This window comes from Oryza glaberrima, chromosome 6 (genome assembly GCF_000147395.1).
Source record: "Oryza glaberrima chromosome 6, OglaRS2, whole genome shotgun sequence".
In the NCBI taxonomy this organism is placed as follows: domain Eukaryota; kingdom Viridiplantae; phylum Streptophyta; class Magnoliopsida; order Poales; family Poaceae; genus Oryza; species Oryza glaberrima.
The window spans coordinates 433,973-451,616 of record NC_068331.1 but is presented as its reverse complement, the minus strand read 5'-3'; the positions used below and the strand labels follow the sequence as shown (position 1 = coordinate 451,616).

The following is a 17,644-nucleotide window of genomic DNA, read 5'->3' as shown; positions in this document are numbered from 1 at the left end:
GCAAACAGAACTTGAGAAGAAGAGTTTCCTCATGGCACATATCGTGGCAAATCAGGACACTCAAATGTCAAATACTTCCAATCTGTCCGCATGCTTCCACTACAGTAGCAGCGAAACCTGATTCAGATTTCAAAGAAGTCCACATGTACATATCACTCTTGTGGTTTTGCATAATTTTAATTATTTGGAATTGTTCATGGAGCCTAGGAAATGTCAGTTATATCACCTGAGTATATGGAAAAAACATGTTATTGTAAGATAAAATGTAGCATATATCTAGCAAAGGCCATAGTCAATACCAAGGAAATTATTGCCTAATGTATCAGCACTGCATAGCTTTATTGATTGAAAAGTGCCTAAAATTCTAAAATACAAAAATATGACTACTTAACACCAATATTGAAACCATTTGTTATGTAAGTTTTAGTCTTAATACATGCATTCATAGCCATGATCTACAATTTATTCTGTAGGAACATTGAAAATAAATGGAACATATGGACTTCAACACAGCGTATAGAGTATGGTGTATTCATAGTCACTACTTAACAACACAGGACCTTTGTCGAAAGGATAAGTTGTGACTCAAACATAAAAGGTTCACAGTTCCATGTTTCTTGTGATTCAGATCTTAACAACTGCCGTCTTACCAACAATTTATATTTAATAATAAAACACTGTCAAAATGAAGGAAGAAGAGGGCATTACATAACTTCATGTGCTTCTCAGTTGTATCAAGAACTGCACCGATAACCATTGCAATGTTGATCCACTTGTTGCGATCAGAACTTTCTCGTTAGGAGATGACACTCATGTGAGTATACTGGTAAACAGAACTTTTTGAATCATATGTAGTGGAATTGCCAGAACTCTTGAGTTTTTCAGGTCTTCATCATAGTGAATTAGTGATAGCTTACAAACAAAATTAACAGGATATATCAACTTGTTGATTTAGTAATGTTGATTCTCTAGCAGAAACAAACTAAATTAGTATGCACCTCAATAAGAAATGAGGCAATGAACATACTCCCTCCGTTTCAAAATGTTTGACACCGTTGACTTTTTAGTACGTGTTTGACCATTCGTCTTATTCAAAAAATTTAAGTAATTATTTATTCTTTTCATATCATTTGATTCATTGTTAAATATACTTTCATGTACACATATAGTTTTACATATTTCACAATTTTTTTTTGAATAAGACAAACGGTTAAACATGTGCTAAAAAATCAACGGTGTCAAATATTTTGAAACAGAGGGAGTAGTACTCTTATCTGCAACTCTTGTTGAAACTTCAGGTTAATTTATTCTATCTTCCAGGGTTTTCCTTTAGTATATAAATTTAGAAGAAAAAAAATCCAATCCCTCTCAGCCTGGTTCTTTTTACCATGAACATATCGTGTATGCCAACCATCCATCCCGAGCTATCTAATATTTCCTCTAAAAACAATTACATTGAATAAGTGATTCAGCAATCAGCAAATTCATAAAATCTATAAAGACTTCAGTCATATGATATATCTTGTGGACGAACTATGCCCTTTCTAAAACTGAAGATGAGCACACACCCATAATTAAACAATTGACACATACTATGTATTACGGGGAGGGGGTTCTAGTTTCATTAGCAACGCATGCCTTTTAGGGGAGTAGAATGGGGCGTGGTGGTGGATGGACCGGGGACAGCGGCAGCAAGAAAGGAGCCACGCACCGAGCTCCGCCGCTGCCTCTCCCTGTTGCAGGCGTCTTCTTCCTCATGGCTGGCGAGTGCCCGTTCAGCTGTCCTCATTGCTGCGACACCCGGATCTGGGAGGGCCACGAGGCCCACGACTAGAGGCGGTGGAGATCGGGAGGAGGAGGAGGAGCGACGATGCCGCTCCGGTAGGTGTTGGATGTTGGGGGAGGGGGATGCAGCAGCGGTGGGGATTGGGAAGATGGCGAGCAGCGTCTCGCTTTCGGGAGGGGAGGCGGAGGCCGCGTAGCGACCAGGGAGGGAGGTCGCCGGGTGCCTCGTCGCAGTCAGTCGCACTCGCACAGGAGGGCTGTAGGGGTGTAAACGAAAAAAATACTAAGACCAGGGATGTGGAAGTACCTCGTTACAAAACGAAGTCTCCGGATGGACCGGAAGGGGATTTCGCCAATGAAGGGAACCGATGGCTTGCAACGTCTGAAGCAGAAATCGGATGGTCCATAATTTTTTGATGACGTGGCGCAATATGGTGGCGAAAAACTTTACTTTTTTCACTACTTTAGATTTCCAAAAGCGAACAAATATAAAAACCGACTCAAATACGAAAATGTAATTCCAAAAGCGAATAAACTTAAAATCCGACTCAAACACGGATGACATACCAAAGCCGACGCTTGCCGTCTCCGGCAAGGGACGGTGGAGGGGTGCTCCAGGATAGCGCGTGCACGGGGAACCCGACGCGACTGCAAGGAGGTGAAGGTGCGGCAGTGCCGCTCCGGCCAGTGAGCTTAGGGGCTTTGTAACGCCCTGACATTCATTAGCCATTAACACAGCTAACTCACACCAGGGTGTTATGCATTACCTGTGATCTAGTACCAGTCCCAGGATACACTAGCTGGTACACACAGAATAAATATGGAATCAAAGTAAACTACTTTATTATATCACTGGGTAGTAGTCCTTACATAAGTTGCTATCATGGACAGGCCCATAGATGAGCAACACAACATTACAGAAAACCATAAAAGCGACGGCGCAGAAGCGAACAACGCGGAGCACTAAGCGACTAAGCAACCATGCACTAGGCGAAGAACCTAGGCATCTATTTTATTCCACAGGCGAGGCTTGGGGCTAGGCACGAAACATCTAGAAGTCTTCATGCTCGGCTTGCTCCTGGAGATACTCCTCGGCGGTCGGGTCAACGTCTTCATCTTCATACTCTATATATTATTATAAGGGGCAAGGGTGAGTACTTAACGTACTCAGCAAGCCAGGGAAAGAATGACATGTTTGGTTTAAACAAGGAGGCTAAGGTTTTATTTGCGAAAGCTGCCTTTTTGGCAAAGTGATTTATTTCACAAAACTCCTAGTGAGTGAGTCAAGTTTTAGTTGCCGGGAGGAGGCTCACGCCTCGACCCATTCCACAAGTTGCTTTGCAACAACTTGTCACGATAAACGAACAACAATTACTTTGTTTCCTCTATTAGTTTCTTCTCACAACAACACATAGTCCACACAGTTATCTCAGCACAACAACACCATCATCATGGCCCTAACAACACATCGGTGTCGGACGACACCCCAGGTCACACAGACCCGTTCCTAACCACCCAGGTTAGCCGTCTGCCACACAGGCGGACTCTGGTAACGTTACCCTTCCTAGTAACCACTTCTTCACAAACATTTGTCAAACAAATCTACGCTATGAGAAACACCTTACACTCGCCCTTGACCGTGGGCACGGCTGTTCGAACAGTTCATTAATCTCTGCAGAGGTTGCACGCTTTATCCACACGACACGAAGATGACATTGTTTACCCGTCAACAATGAAAGTTCATGATAAGGCCTTTCCAAAGCTAACCCATGAAAATCGCATGCTACCTAGTTGGGCTAAGATCCATAGCCAAGTATCAGGCAATGACAGCCGTCATCCACTCAGGAAATACCGAGGATGCCTCCTACTCCTACTGGTACCATGCCACAATAGAGGCAAAAAGACACCCATGATGGGCAAAAATGTGTAACATCTCGTCTCCTCATCCTCGGCATTCCACAACCATTGGCACACCAACTCCCATGTGAAAACAATTTACTCAGCCAGAGGCATCCCATAAATACCCGTGTGGTCGCACTGTAACGTGTTTGGATGGATTTCCCAAAGGAATCAGTCCTTAACGATAATATGTAGCCAAAACACAAAGGCATGACTCCGCATCATCACTAATTTCACAACACATTTTATTTCACAACTCCTCGGTACAACGTACCGGATTTTTAAACATGTATTTGGAATAACCCAAGTTTCCCACACGGCAACAACGTAAGCATGGCTAAGCTAAACTACCTCGGTAATCGTATAACGATACCGGCGCAAATATTTGTGGAGCTATCAATGGTATGGAAACATCAACCTATGTAATATAAGTGCGACTACTGGGTTGGTCCGTCGGTTGTATAAACAATCCGAGGCCTAAACATGTTAATCGTGTGAACTAAACAATGCATCTTCACAAACAACATATCATTGAAAATATAGGGACAATGTGATCAAAGGGGCTTGCCTTGCACAGGGTTGGGGTCTTCTCCTTCGAAAGCAGCGTCCGGAGCTTCCTTGTACTCGGGTTCTAAACGCGAAAACAAATCTAATTAACAAAAGGCAATAAAACTAACTCAAATCAGAGAAACAATGGTGCCACTGTGTAGATCTCAATTTTAGAAAAATTTAAGAACTTGAACGGGTCAATCGGAGTTACGGTTGATTTACTATGAATTTTCAAAGGATAAATGGTTTTTCCTGGAATATTTGGAAATCAAAATTATTAACGGAAGAAAGGGCCCACCTGTCAGCGATGGATGGAGGAAAAAGGGCCTGGGACCTGGCCGTCAGTGACTTGGGAGGAAAAGGAGGCGTTGGGCCCGGCTTGGCAGAGGCTTGAGGAGGCCTGCTTCTTCCTCCTCTCGCTCTTTTGCTCGGCTCGGCTTGGGACAGCGATGCGTCGCGGCGATGGGGCGCGGCGAGGCGACCGGCGGCTGAGGGAGGGCGGCGGCGAATTCCGGCGACGGCGGCGCCGGGAGAATAGCGCGGCGGCTCTGGCTGGCAGCAACAGAGAGCAAAACGAGAGAAAGAGAGAGGAGAGAGAGATGGGTTGGGATGGTGATAGTGTGGGGAGAAGGAGCTCGGGCTGCTTCCCCTTTTATAGGCGAGCGACGCGGTGGCGAGCTGGCGGTCTAGGCGCGGCATTCCGGGGGTAGTCGGCTAGCAGCTAGGGCGGGATTCCGGGGCGAAGAGGATGGCGACGCGACGGAGTGGCGTCATGCACCGGTGGCAATGCGACGGCGAAACGACGGCGACGCGACACGAAGTGACGCGCGGATAGCGGGAACGGCGGCGAGACGGGGGTGACGCACGGCCGACGACGGCTATGGCCGGGATTTAGGGCGGTAGGGCTAGAGAGGGGTGACGCAAGCGACGGTGGCGACTCGACGCAAGAGAGAGGGAGAGACGCGGCTCGACGGCTTCCCGGGAGGAGACAGACGACAGGACGACGAGGCGACGGCGAAGGGACGCGCGTCCGCGGGAGCTCGGGATGGGACGGCGCGGCGTCAGCGGTGGTGGCGACGCGACATGGCGATGGAACGGGAATGACGAGGGGTGGCGTGGCGGCCGTTATCCGTTGGCGTCGACGCGACGGCGATGGGATGGCGACTCGATGGATGGAATGGACGGCGACGGGACGGGGGTGACGCGGGGCGACGTGGCTCCGTGTCTCCCGGAGAGGGCGCGGCGGTTTTCGTGGAGTTTGGCGCGATGCGGCTTTGGCGTGGCTCGGGGGTGGCGCGATGCGGGTGTTGGCACGACGTGCGGTGCACGGGAGGGCGGCTAGGTGCGACGCGGTGCTGCCACGACTCGGCGTCCTGGGTCGACATATCGTCGAACACCTTGTGTGCATGCTTGGCTGGTCTAAGGAGGAAGAAGGTGAATAGTAGCGGGCTGGGCTGGGCCGGCCTGCTTAGGGGAAAGAGAGAAGAGAGGAGGTGGAGGGGAGCTGGGCCGAGAGAGAGGGAAGGGAAGGAGGCCCAAAATGAACAATGACAATTCACATTTTCTCAAGGATTTAGGAATTGAATTTTGAGAAGGATTTGAAAGGAACTCGAATTTTAATTTGACCTAGGGTATCACAGGTATTTGAAGGAAATTTCTAGGAGAGGATTTGAGATCCATTTGGCACAAAATCAACTAAGAACCAAATTAACTCCAATTTTTAAATGACAAACTTTTTAAATAAAAGCACATAAAATACGGGTGCTACAGGCTTCAAGTCTGGTAAGTAACTCGAACCCTTAACTTAATTGATTTGGATTTTGACTTTTACGGTTCTTCGACTTTGGGGAATTTTGTTGGGAATTTCAATTGTGGCTTTAGAAATAGAAATAGGAGGCTTTGCTTTTATATTTTCATGTAATCGGACTCGGGATTGAGCGCAACCGCGCAAGGGAGCGATCTGGGACTCCGCGTCATTGAATCGGACTTTCCTTTTTATTTTCTTTTTATGTTTTTTTTGCCCTTTTTCATTATCACAGACGACGGGAACGTTCTCAATTTTTTAAGTAGTAAAGAAAATCATGAGCTACAATCAGAAGTCAGATTATCTTAAATTAGCATGCGAGTTTTCTTGAAGGGATTTCTTATACGACTTTTAAAAAAACGATCAAAATTAAAACCCGACTCAAATACAGATCTGTATATTTCAAAAGTGAATGAAGTTAAAAAAACGACTCATACACGGATGACGTACCAAAGTACCAGCAAAAGAATCTTCAATTTTTATAATTGTAGAGATATGTGTGTTTGAGCTACTTACGTAATATAGTTGATGTGAAATCCTCCAAAATAATTAGCGACGTTTTATTCCGCGTGCAGTTGTTGTATCGTGCTCCTCCTTACATAGGCACTAGGCAGGCAGCTATCCTGGACCTGAGACGACTTGCTATTGTCTGTTAAATTGAAGATATGTACTTCCTCTGTTTCACAATGTATCTGTCTAGATTTATTAACATCAATATAAATGTGAGAAATATTAGAATAACTTACATTGTGAAACAATGACAATAGCTGGCTGCATGCATGCATGCATGATAATCCGGAGGGAGTAGCTGGGATGAGCCTCTCAATCTAATAATCCGATGTGCTACATGCATGATAATCGATATCGTCTAAGCATGGCTGCTAGTACGTACGTACTACGATGGGAATGTCACTGAAGAGATTTCATTCTCACCAAATATGATTATATGTACTACCTATATGCATGTACGTATACATAGTAAAACAACGGCTAAATAAGATACAGATCGGGCCGTTGCTATCGCTCGATGTCTTTCATGTATGTGAACAAGTAACTATATTTATATAATACTCGGTGCATTATAAGTCGTCGACAGCTGATTAGGACATATGGATTTTATTACTATATATATATTATCGTAACCTTGTAAGATCCATCGGTTATGAAAATTAAAGTACTTAACGAACAATTGACCTTTTATTTTTAAATCTAGCTAAATAGAAGAAACAAGGCATGATCTTTATTAAGGGTCCAAAAAAGAGTCGTTTAATATTAGTAGTAGTAATGTGCAAGCTAAGCTTAATTAGGTAGTAGAATTATATATATTGGGCTAACCTAGCTTGCTTTCTTGACTTACCCTCTTGGATTTTATATCAGTACTAGGGGTACGTACGCATGCAATGCATGCATGGTAACTGCACTTGCTAGTGCTATATATAGGGGTACGTACATTGCTGGGGAAATCATCGGGAATCAATATATAGCCCAGTCGATATCGATACAGTACTAGCTAGGCTAGAGAAAACGATCGAATTACTAGCTAGCTAGGAAGAAGAGATCCATGGCGGCCATGGGTACTGTGGTCTGCCTGCTAGGCTTGCTGATGCTGATGCAAGAAGTTAAAGGAGGCCAGGGCCTCGGCAACGACGGCGGCGACCTGTGGCAGGAGTTCCTCCGGCTGCCGACGGAGAATGGGGGGACGAAGTGGGCGTTGCTCATCGCGGGGTCGAGTGGGTACGACAACTACCGTCACCAGGCAGACGTGTGCCACGCGTACCAGATAATGAAGAAGGGAGGACTCAAGGACCAGAACATCGTGGTTATGATGTACGACGACATCGCCTACAACCCCAAAAATCCTCGCAAGGGTGTCATCATCAACAAACCCAACGGCGGGAACGTCTACGCCGGAGTCCCAAAGGTACGTACGTACGTGTACAGCCTACCTACCTTAATCTAGCTAGCTATATACTCGATGAAACACTGCGGCCGGCCGTTTAATTGTGTCCATGCATGATCGACACTTGGTGCATGTATATATGCAGGATTACAAGGGGAAAGACGTGAATAAGAACAACTTCCTGGCCGTGTTGCTGGGCAAGAAGTCGGCTCTCACCGGCGCCGGCAGCGGAAAGGTCATCAGCAGCGGCCCCAACGACCATGTCTTCGTCTATTACTCAGATCATGGCGGTCCCGGAGTCCTGTGTACGTCGCATGCATGCAATTACTGCCTAATTAATTAATTAAATTAAATTGAATTGGATATACATGATACATGCATATGGATGCAGCCATGCCATCGGGGGAGGGCCTGTACGCGAACGAACTTGTGCAAGCACTGAAGAAGAAGCGCGCGGGCGGCGCGTTCCTGAACCTGGTGGTGTACTTGGAGGCGTGCGAGTCGGGTAGCATCTTCGAGGGCCTCCTCCCGTCCAACATCGGCGTGTACGCGATGACGGCGTCCAACAAGACGGAGAGCAGCTGGGCCACCTACTGCAACACGCCGGGGTACACCACCTGCCTCGGCGACCTCTTCAGCGTCGCCTGGATGGAGGACGCCGACCCGCGCCGCCCCGGCGATCGCCAGACGCTCGCCCAGCTCTACACCATCGTCAAGAAGCGCACCACAAGATCACAAGTCAAGCTGTACGGCGACCTCCGCCTCGCCTCCCAACCCGTCAGCCTCTACTACTTGCCCCCCGGCCCTGGCATCACCTCTACAGCTAGTGGCGCCATACTCACCGATGACGAAGAAGGGCGCCGCGGCGGCGGCGTGGACCAACGGGATGCGGGACTCGTCTACCTGTGGCGTGAGTACTACGAGGAGAAATCGGTGGAGGCATGGGAGCGCCTTCTCCGAGAGATGGAGAGGCGATCACGCCTCGACACCAGCGTCGACCTCATCGTCGGAGACCTCCTCTCCTCAAAGGCGCAGCTCCTGCAGGTCCGGGCGGGGCAGCCGCTGGTTGACGACTGGGATTGCCTTAAGTCGATGGTGCGCACGTTCGAGGCTCACTGTGGCCCGCTGGGGCAGTATGGGATGAAGCACACGCGCGCCTTCGCCAACATGTGCAACGCCGCCCTCGACCACCACCACATGGCAAAGGCCGCCTCCAAGGCCTGCACCATGCACCCGCCTCTCATTACTTATTAATCACCGATCATTCTCTATCATCGATCGAACAACGGCTAGCTAAATAAAATAAAATAATGACCGGACCGTTGCCATCATCGCTATATATATATATTGCTTTCATGTATGTATGTAAGTAGGTACCAAAATATAATACTCGATCGGTGCATATGTAACGTACTCAAGCTGGTAATCCCGGCCTGAGAATTAAAATAAATACATGCATCATGTGCTTGTTGTGTTACTTTCAGTGTCTTTGAATTTTTCTAGCATATATATCATTCCACTGTGTGATATAATGGGGGACACGAATATAGATGGCCATATGGCCCGAGGCCCACGGCCCGGCATGAAGCCCGCAATTTTGGCCCGGCCCGACAGCCGGGCCGTGCCTAGGCTGCACCCTCGACACGGTGGGCCGGCCCAGCACGGCCCGATCAAATAAAAAAAATATAGGAACGACAAATAGACTTATATAATCGTATAAGGCATGGCCCATGAAAATAGGTATACAAAATAGACTTATTGTCCAGCCATTTAAACACAGCCCACAGAGTTGAGGGACCAAATATAAACTCTTACTGTGAGGCAGCACAATAGCCCATCGTGCCTTCGGGCCGGCCCGGTACGGCCTGAGTAGTATTGGGCCGTGCCTGGGCCGTGTATGACGCCTGTGGGCTGGCACGGCACGGCCCGACAAGCCTCGGCCCAGGCACGGCCGGGCTTGGGCCGTGCCGTGCCAGGCGGCCCAGATGGCCATCTATAGACACGAACGAACGCACGCAGGCTTGGGTGATATAATGGGGACAGTGGAATGATATATAAACTTGGGTTCAGGGTGTACATTGCCAGATGATTTGATTCGATAATCAACAAGAATAAATAAAGACTAGAAAAAATGCCCATACGTTGTAACGGGTAAAGGCCATTTTAATCTTATTATTGTTATATGGTTTAGTTAAGGTGAAATTCAGAAGAAGAAGAAGGGAAGAGAAGAGAAGAGAAGAGAAGAGAGAGGAGAGAAGGAAAAAGAGACTTACATATGGGTCCCACTTTTTTTCATATTTTATTTTGCTGACTAGGATGCCACGTCAGCAAAACCAGAGATCCATACTGCTATGGACCGAAATTGCACGGTTTATATAGTTTAGGGGTGAAGATTTCTGGTTTTAGGGTTTAGGGATGTCATACAAACTCAACGTAAAGTTGAGGGACAGCTGGTGAACTTATTCCGTCTAGAAATCAAGATCAAACGGGGCCCTTTGTAGTTGTGAACAAAGCTCATTTTCTTGGCCCATTACTACATATTCGGCTCTTTTAGGTGGTTTGAGAATTGAGGCCCATGAATGTATTGTTTAGCATTGGGATTAGGAATAAGTTCACTCTAGGTCCCTCAATTTGTTGCCCTGTCCGATTTTCGTCCTCAGTCTGGAAAACCGGATACAATGCATCCCCCAACTTACAAAACAATGTAAATGAGGTCCCCTAGCAGCATTGACCCCGATTTTGGCTGACGTGACGCTAACATGGATCTTTTGACTAGGTCTCCGTCCTACGTGGTATTGACGTGGCGCTTAGTGGCAATTCGATATGAAAAAATAATAAAACCCAAAAAACCCACATGTCAGTTACACACAAAATAATAATCTATCATCTCTCTCCCTGTAAGGAGAAGGCCAGAGCAGGCGACAAGCGAGGTGGAGCGGCCGGCCGGCACGGGGCGGAGCAGAGGAGCGGCGGCGGGCGAGCTCCTCTCCCTCGCCACCTCCTACTACACGCCTGCGCGCGCATCCTCGTCATCGTGCTACTGCTACTCGAAGCTGGGGAGGCGTTGAAGTCACAGCCGGAGTGCCTCTGTGTCGCGCTCAACGCCGACATGGTGGCGCTCGCGCCACAGCCCATTGGGCCTGCTCGTCGCCAAGTTTCTCGACCAGGGCGCCACCATGCAAGCTCGCGGACGCGCCAGCTTCCAACGACCCTTCCCGTGCTGCCGCAGTGCCGCTCCTCGGCGCTGCTGCCACCGGCCGCCTCGCCGCGCGCGGGCGCGTGAGCGAGAAAGGGAAATCGGGCGCATGGAGGAAGTGGGACCCACTGACATGTGGGTCCCACTTTTTTTACTTTTTATTTGACTGACATATGGGTCCTGTATATTTTTCTAAAAAAATTAATTTTGCTTTTTTATTTTTTTTATCAAACTGCTACGTAAGCGCCGCGTCAATGCCACGTAGAACAAAGACTTAGTCAAAAGATCCACATAGGCGCCACGTCAGCCAAAACCGAGATCAAATACTACTGAGGACCTTGTTTGCACTGGTTTTATAATTTGGAGATGCGTTGTATCCAGTTTTCCGGTTTAGGGACGTAATTCAGACTAGACGATAAATTGATGGACCTAAAGTGAATTTATTCCTTGGGATTAGGTTTGATCGCTCATCTGAAATCCGACCCGTTATAAATATCGATATGCTAAACTACTTAATTTCGACTCTCAAAACGTTGCAAACTTCTGATATGCATTATTGGGACCTGTACTCTGGTCAGTTTCCCAACTTTGATGACGTTGATGAACTCCGATGTGGGTAAGGGGAGAGGAAGTTCCCCTGACTTAGGGAGATCGGGGAGATGGCGGCCTGACGGTGGGCAAAAAAAATAAAAAAGATGGCCAAGTTAGGAAGGCATGAAGTGATAGTGTATTCGACGGCAATAACCACCGGAGATAGGTAATTAAGATGGAGGTTGTTAGGAAACGATAGGCGAACAAACGATAAAGAACAATAGATCAATCACAAAAGACACGAGATTTAACGTGGAAAACCCTCCCAAAATAGGAGAGAAAAAACCACGGGCGCCAGCCAGCAAAATATCTTCACTATATCTGAGGTGAGGTTACATCGCCGCACGGCGGCTTACAAGAGGTATATATATAGTGGAACCCTAAAAAGGGATGATGATCCGTACCGCGGGGGCTCCGCCCCCGCACCCCCGGGCGTCCCCAGGCGCACAGCCCAATGGGCCAGCTTCAGCCTTCGCTCCGCTACGGCAAAAGCTAGCTTTTATTAAGTGCAAATGAATTTGGATCACAACTCAACGGAGGTGTGAGGGTATGAAAGGCAACGAAATTAAAAGTCCGTGTTGGCAATATTGGTGGATGAAGAAACCACCGGAGAGGATGACTGTGAAGGAGGTTGTCATGCCTCGACAATGTCGGGATGACACCATTAGATCAGATTTTTGGAAAGGCTCACCTGAATTTTCACCTCGCGCGGTGTGTTTCAATTCCTCACGTGAATTTTCATTACGGAATCTGTGCTCTAATTTAATTTGTTACACATGAATTCTTATGAACGAACAAGGATAACTGCTCCAAGATCGATACGAAAACTAAGAAACAATTAAAGGGAAGACGTACTCACGTGCATATATAGCTGATAGCTTGATCACTATGCAGGATATATGTAGACTATATATTCGCTCTAGCCGTTGATCTGATCAGCATCTGATCGCTGTGCTGGAAACTGCATCGATCGGTAGGACGTCTGGATATACATATATCTGCATGCAGTTAATACGGGGGGAATCCAATCGATGGATGCTTCCAAGAAACTAACTTTTGCCGGCCGGAATGGTCGACCAAAGTCCAATTATATGTCATCATGGCATATATATGCACGCCAGCAGATATAGAATAATGGTCAATATATAACCCGGTCACTGCAAAATGGATTAATGAAAGTAGCACAATTAACTTCATTTGTGGTCACTATCAAGCTAGAAAGAACAATGAGTATATACACATTCGATCGGCCATTATATATTATTATATTCGACGGTGACCAGCTAGCCGTCTGATTTCAGCTGATTGATATGATCAGCTGAGAGACCATCTTGCTTATCATATTCTTACCGACCTTTTCAACTACTAACATCGATCTTCCTTTTCTTCTTTTTAGGGAGAAAGTAACAAAGCGGAATTAAGAAACCGTGCGCGCTCTCAAATTAAACCAGCGGCAGCTCGTAGTACCTAGGATCATGCTTGGCCACGAACTTATAATTACTGTGTTAATTAGTGGCCCCTACAGCTACTTGTAGCTTGTTTCGCAAGGCCCTTCATGCATTTACTTAGTAGTACTACTGATTATCATATCAAGGGTGTCTCTGTCAAGGATGATCTGAGCTTGAATCGATCTATGTAATCAGCAGTCATGCATGATGTTTCTGTGTTGGTGGACGCCACGGTTTTCTCCCTCAGCTCATCGTTTCAAACCGAAAAGAAAGAATGGAATCTTGATCAAGATTCTTAAGACCTAATTACCACTACAGCCGCGACCTCGATTTTGTTTTCTTCCGGCCTGATCCAACAGGCATCGCAAGTTAAGTACATGGTTTTCATCCCCATCAATTCAATTCTACCCAAATCAAGTCTTATGTTAACGGCATGCGTCGGTCGTCTAATTCATGCTGACCACTAATTAAGTTACTGGCTAGTAGCTTAGCTACTGACAACATTCTTTCTTAAAAAGGGAGATCTATATACATTCATATATATGTACATGTGTGTGTCGCTTTATTAAAGTGGATCGATGAACCGACGAAGAAATTAGGTACCACAAATTAAAGGTAGCAGTACTGCCGCCATTGTGCCAAAAACCAGCTAATTAACCATCGGTTTTCACTAATCAAGCACAATCATGCTACTAATTACCCTTTTCAACCTATAAATTTATCACGGTCAGATCAATTTTTCTAATTACTTTAAAGATAATATAATAGTAGTAATCAACCCTATAAATACACAAGGGGTGCAACGACCATGCATGTATAGCAAAAACACATTTCCAACATTCGGTCTTCACTACTAGCTAGTAGTGTTTTTTTCCTACATATATAAACAATAATTATTCATTGACAGGCATCAAGCTAGCCAACCGTCTGCAAGAAGAAGAAGAAGAAGAAGAAGGTGCAGGATAAATCGATGAAGAAGGCGTCGTCGCTGTCTGAGCTGGGGTTCGACGCCGATGGCCCGTCATTCTTCCGGCACCTGACGCTGACCGATGGCGACGACGGCACGCTGCCCCGGCGGCGGCTGATCAAGATCTCGGTGATCGGCGCGGGCAACGTGGGCATGGCCATCGCGCAGACGATCCTGACGCAGGACCTCGCCGACGAGATCGTGCTGATCGACGCGGTGGCGGACAAGGTGCGGGGCGAGATGCTGGACCTGCAGCACGCGGCGGCGTTCCTCCCCCGCGTGAACATCGTGTCCGGCACGGAGGTGTCGCTGACGAGGAGCTCGGACCTGGTGATCGTGACGGCGGGGGCTCGGCAGATCCCGGGGGAGACGCGGCTGAACCTGCTGCAGCGGAACGTGTCGCTGTTCCGGAAGATCGTGCCGGCGGCGGCGGAGGCGTCGCCGGAGTCGGTGCTGGTGATCGTGTCGAACCCGGTGGACGTGCTGACTTACGTGGCGTGGAAGCTGTCGGGGTTCCCGGCGAGCAGGGTGATCGGGTCGGGGACGAACCTGGACTCGTCTCGGTTCAGGTTCCTCCTCGCCGAGCACCTGGAGGTGAGCGCGCAGGACGTGCAGGCGTACATGGTGGGGGAGCACGGGGACAGCTCGGTGGCGCTGTGGTCGAGCATCAGCGTGGGGGGGATGCCGGTGCTGGCGCACCTGCAGAAGAACCACCGGTCGGCGGCGACGGCGAAGAAGTTCGACGAGGCGGCGCTGGAGGGGATCCGGCGGGCGGTGGTGGGGAGCGCGTACGAGGTGATAAAGCTCAAGGGGTACACGTCGTGGGCCATCGGCTACTCCGTCGCCAGCATCGCCTGGTCGCTGCTCCGTGACCAGCGCCGCATCCACCCGGTCTCCGTCCTCGCCAAGGGCCTTGTCCGTGGCGTCCCCGCCGACCGCGAGCTCTTCCTCAGCCTGCCCGCTCGCCTCGGCCGCGCCGGCGTGCTTGGCGTCGCCGCCGAGCTGGTGCTCACCGACGAGGAGGAGAGGAGGCTTCGCATCTCCGCCGAAACCCTCTGGGGATACTGCCACGCCCTCGGCCTCTAAATTCATTAATTACTACGCCAACCCGTTTATATATGCCCATATATATATGATTAATAATCGTCGTGCTAATGCCTATCGATCGATATTATGCATCATCGTATATGTCGGTCGATCGAAGCTTAATTTCATGGCCGCCCGGGTTGTAATAAGCTACTATTCTCATTGTGTGATTAATTAGCTCTATTTCTCTGATTGAGCTAATTATGTGTAACTGTATACACATTGTGTTCAAACAATAATGGAATGAATAAAATTGATTGAGACAAATATATGTACAATATATATATATAGTACTGCTCAACGTAACGTGTCTTGTTTACTATTGTCATCAGTATTCAATTTGTCAGACAATTAACTATAAGTTTTATCATCAATCATCATAGAAATATGTGCTTGTGGCTTCTGACCTAGCTTGTCGAATGAAGTTTAAAACAACAAGTGCATGCAAGCTAGCTGCGCAGCGGATATGGAGGGCACTACTACTACGTACTCAATCGTATCGATCACTACTACCTCCATTCTGAAATATAGTAACATTTTTTTTCATTTTACGTAAAAGTTAAAGACTCTACCTTGTAATCATCATTATATTAATGATGGTCAAGTGTAAGAGGTAAATAGCCGAAACACAGTGGAGAACAGAAAAGAGTGGTACAGATTGCACGTCAATATATTAAAAAGAAAAGAATATTTGATCATCCGTCTTATTTGAAATTTCTTTAAAAAATATAAAAACATAAGTCATACATAAAATATTATTCATGTTTTATCATCTCATAACAATAAAGATACTAATTATAAAAAAATTAAATAAGATAGACAATTAAAGTTAAACCCGAAAACTCATGGTTGTGCTTAAAATGATACGGAGGTAATGCATGCATATAGTACATACCATGATGAGTACAGTATATATATATATATGGTATTATCTCCGTCCTAAAATATAATAATTTTTTGTTTATCCAGATTAATAGCTAAGACGGATGGAGTACTTAATTAGTACACGAAGAATTACATGATGAAGCTGTAAGCAGGTCACATCACTCGTGTATATACGTATCTATGTGCAACCATGAGCACTCACAGTACTGACTCACGCTCGCACGTTTTGTACGTATACCTACCTACTACAGTAGCTCTATGCAAACTTAATTTTATTACACTAATTAACACCACTAGTATAGAATATGCCATAGGTGCCGGTTTGCAAGTGTCTATAGGTTTTGGATTTTCATCCGGCACCAATTAATCAACACCAATAGCAAAACCCGGCACATATACAAAAATAGAACCGGCACCTATAAGTTCACACGAGCCAAAAAAAAAAAGGAAAGAGCCGGCTCGAATCGCACCGAGCTCACCAACTGCGTCACCACGCCCTGCCCCACATCGATTGCTCCCGACAAATTCATCCACAAATTCACAAAAAATCATCCACAACCACACAACCATACTCCATGTTCATCACCGCCCTACTCGATCCCCTTCATCACCGCCTCTCGGATCCGAGATCAACTCCAACAGCAAACTACTATATTTATCAAGAACTAGTAAAATACTACAAAGATTAATGAACTCATGCGGAAACTCAAGAACGCTCAAGAACCTTCGTCCTTCTCCCTTGGGCCGCCTCCGGCCTCCTTCCCCTTGAGATCTGCCGCTGTGGCACGGCCGCCGCCGCTGTGGTGCGCCGCAGCTGCCTCCTCCAGGCAGCCGCCGGCCGCGGGAGCTCGCCGCCTCCCCGCCGCCTCCCCTTCCGCAGGATCTGGCGGAGGGGAGGGCGCAGCCGCCGCCGCCGCCGCTACCCCAGGCAGCTGCCCGCCGTGGGAGCTCACCGTCTCCCCTCCCGCCAGATCTGGCGGAGGGGAGGGCACAGCCGCCGCCGCCGCCGCTGCCTTAGGCAGCCGCTGGCCGCGGGAGCTCGCCGCCTCCCCTCCCACCGGATCTGGCGGAAGGGAGGGCGCGGCCGCCGCCGCCGCTGCCTCCGCCAGGCAGCCGCCAGCTGCGGGAGAGAGATGCGCCAGCCGCCGCCGCAACCCTTCGCCCGCCACCTCCCCTCTTGCGCCGCCGCCTGCCGCGCCTCCCCTCCCGCCGGATCCGGCGGAGGGGAGGGCGCCGCCGCAACCCGTTGCCCGCCGCCTCCCCTCCAGCAACCGCCACGCGCGCTGAGAAAGTGAGAGAGCCAAGAGAGATGGAGGGGATCGGATAAGGCCGATGCGTCCTCATATAGGGATGAGGCCGATACGTCGGCGGCTCGGTGGCTCAGCTCGATTTGGATAGGTGCCGGTTTTTAAAAACAACCGGCACCTATAAAAAATTATAGGTGCCGATTCTTAAATTAATCGGTACCTTAATTTATTATAGGTGCCGGTTCTTTTAAAAAACCGGCACATATATTATAGGTGCCGGTTCTAAT

At 47.9% G+C, this 17,644-nt stretch overlaps 2 protein-coding genes across 2 annotated transcripts; both read left to right on the top strand.

Annotated features, from left to right (window-relative positions):
* The first annotated feature begins 7,518 nt into the window (after nt 1–7,518).
* On the top strand, nt 7,519–9,382 carry LOC127777351 (vacuolar-processing enzyme-like). Its single transcript, XM_052303926.1, has 3 exons — nt 7,519–7,958; nt 8,083–8,242; nt 8,329–9,382. Exons 1-3 carry the CDS (start codon nt 7,599–7,601, stop codon nt 9,189–9,191), a joined length of 1,383 nt encoding a protein of 460 aa, XP_052159886.1. The 5' UTR covers nt 7,519–7,598; the 3' UTR covers nt 9,192–9,382.
* Nucleotides 9,383–14,006: 4,624 nt separating this feature from the next.
* Nucleotides 14,007–15,364, top strand: LOC127776555 (L-lactate dehydrogenase B-like). Its single transcript, XM_052302970.1, has one exon. The coding sequence runs from the start codon at nt 14,143–14,145 to the stop codon at nt 15,223–15,225; it is 1,083 nt and encodes a 360-aa protein (XP_052158930.1). The 5' UTR covers nt 14,007–14,142; the 3' UTR covers nt 15,226–15,364.
* The last annotated feature ends 2,280 nt before the right edge of the window (nt 15,365–17,644 follow it).

Excerpts from the sequence above, each read along its gene's own strand:
- LOC127776555 (XM_052302970.1), top strand. The coding sequence starts at position 14,143 with ATGAAGAAGGCGTCGTCGCTGTCTGAGCTGGGGTTCGACGCCGATGGC.
- LOC127777351 (XM_052303926.1), top strand. The coding sequence starts at position 7,599 with ATGGCGGCCATGGGTACTGTGGTCTGCCTGCTAGGCTTGCTGATGCTG. Across the intron at positions 7,959-8,082 it reads TCTACGCCGGAGTCCCAAAG|GATTACAAGGGGAAAGACGT; the intron begins GTACGTACGTAC and ends GTATATATGCAG. Across the intron at positions 8,243-8,328 it reads TGGCGGTCCCGGAGTCCTGT|CCATGCCATCGGGGGAGGGC; the intron begins GTACGTCGCATG and ends ATATGGATGCAG.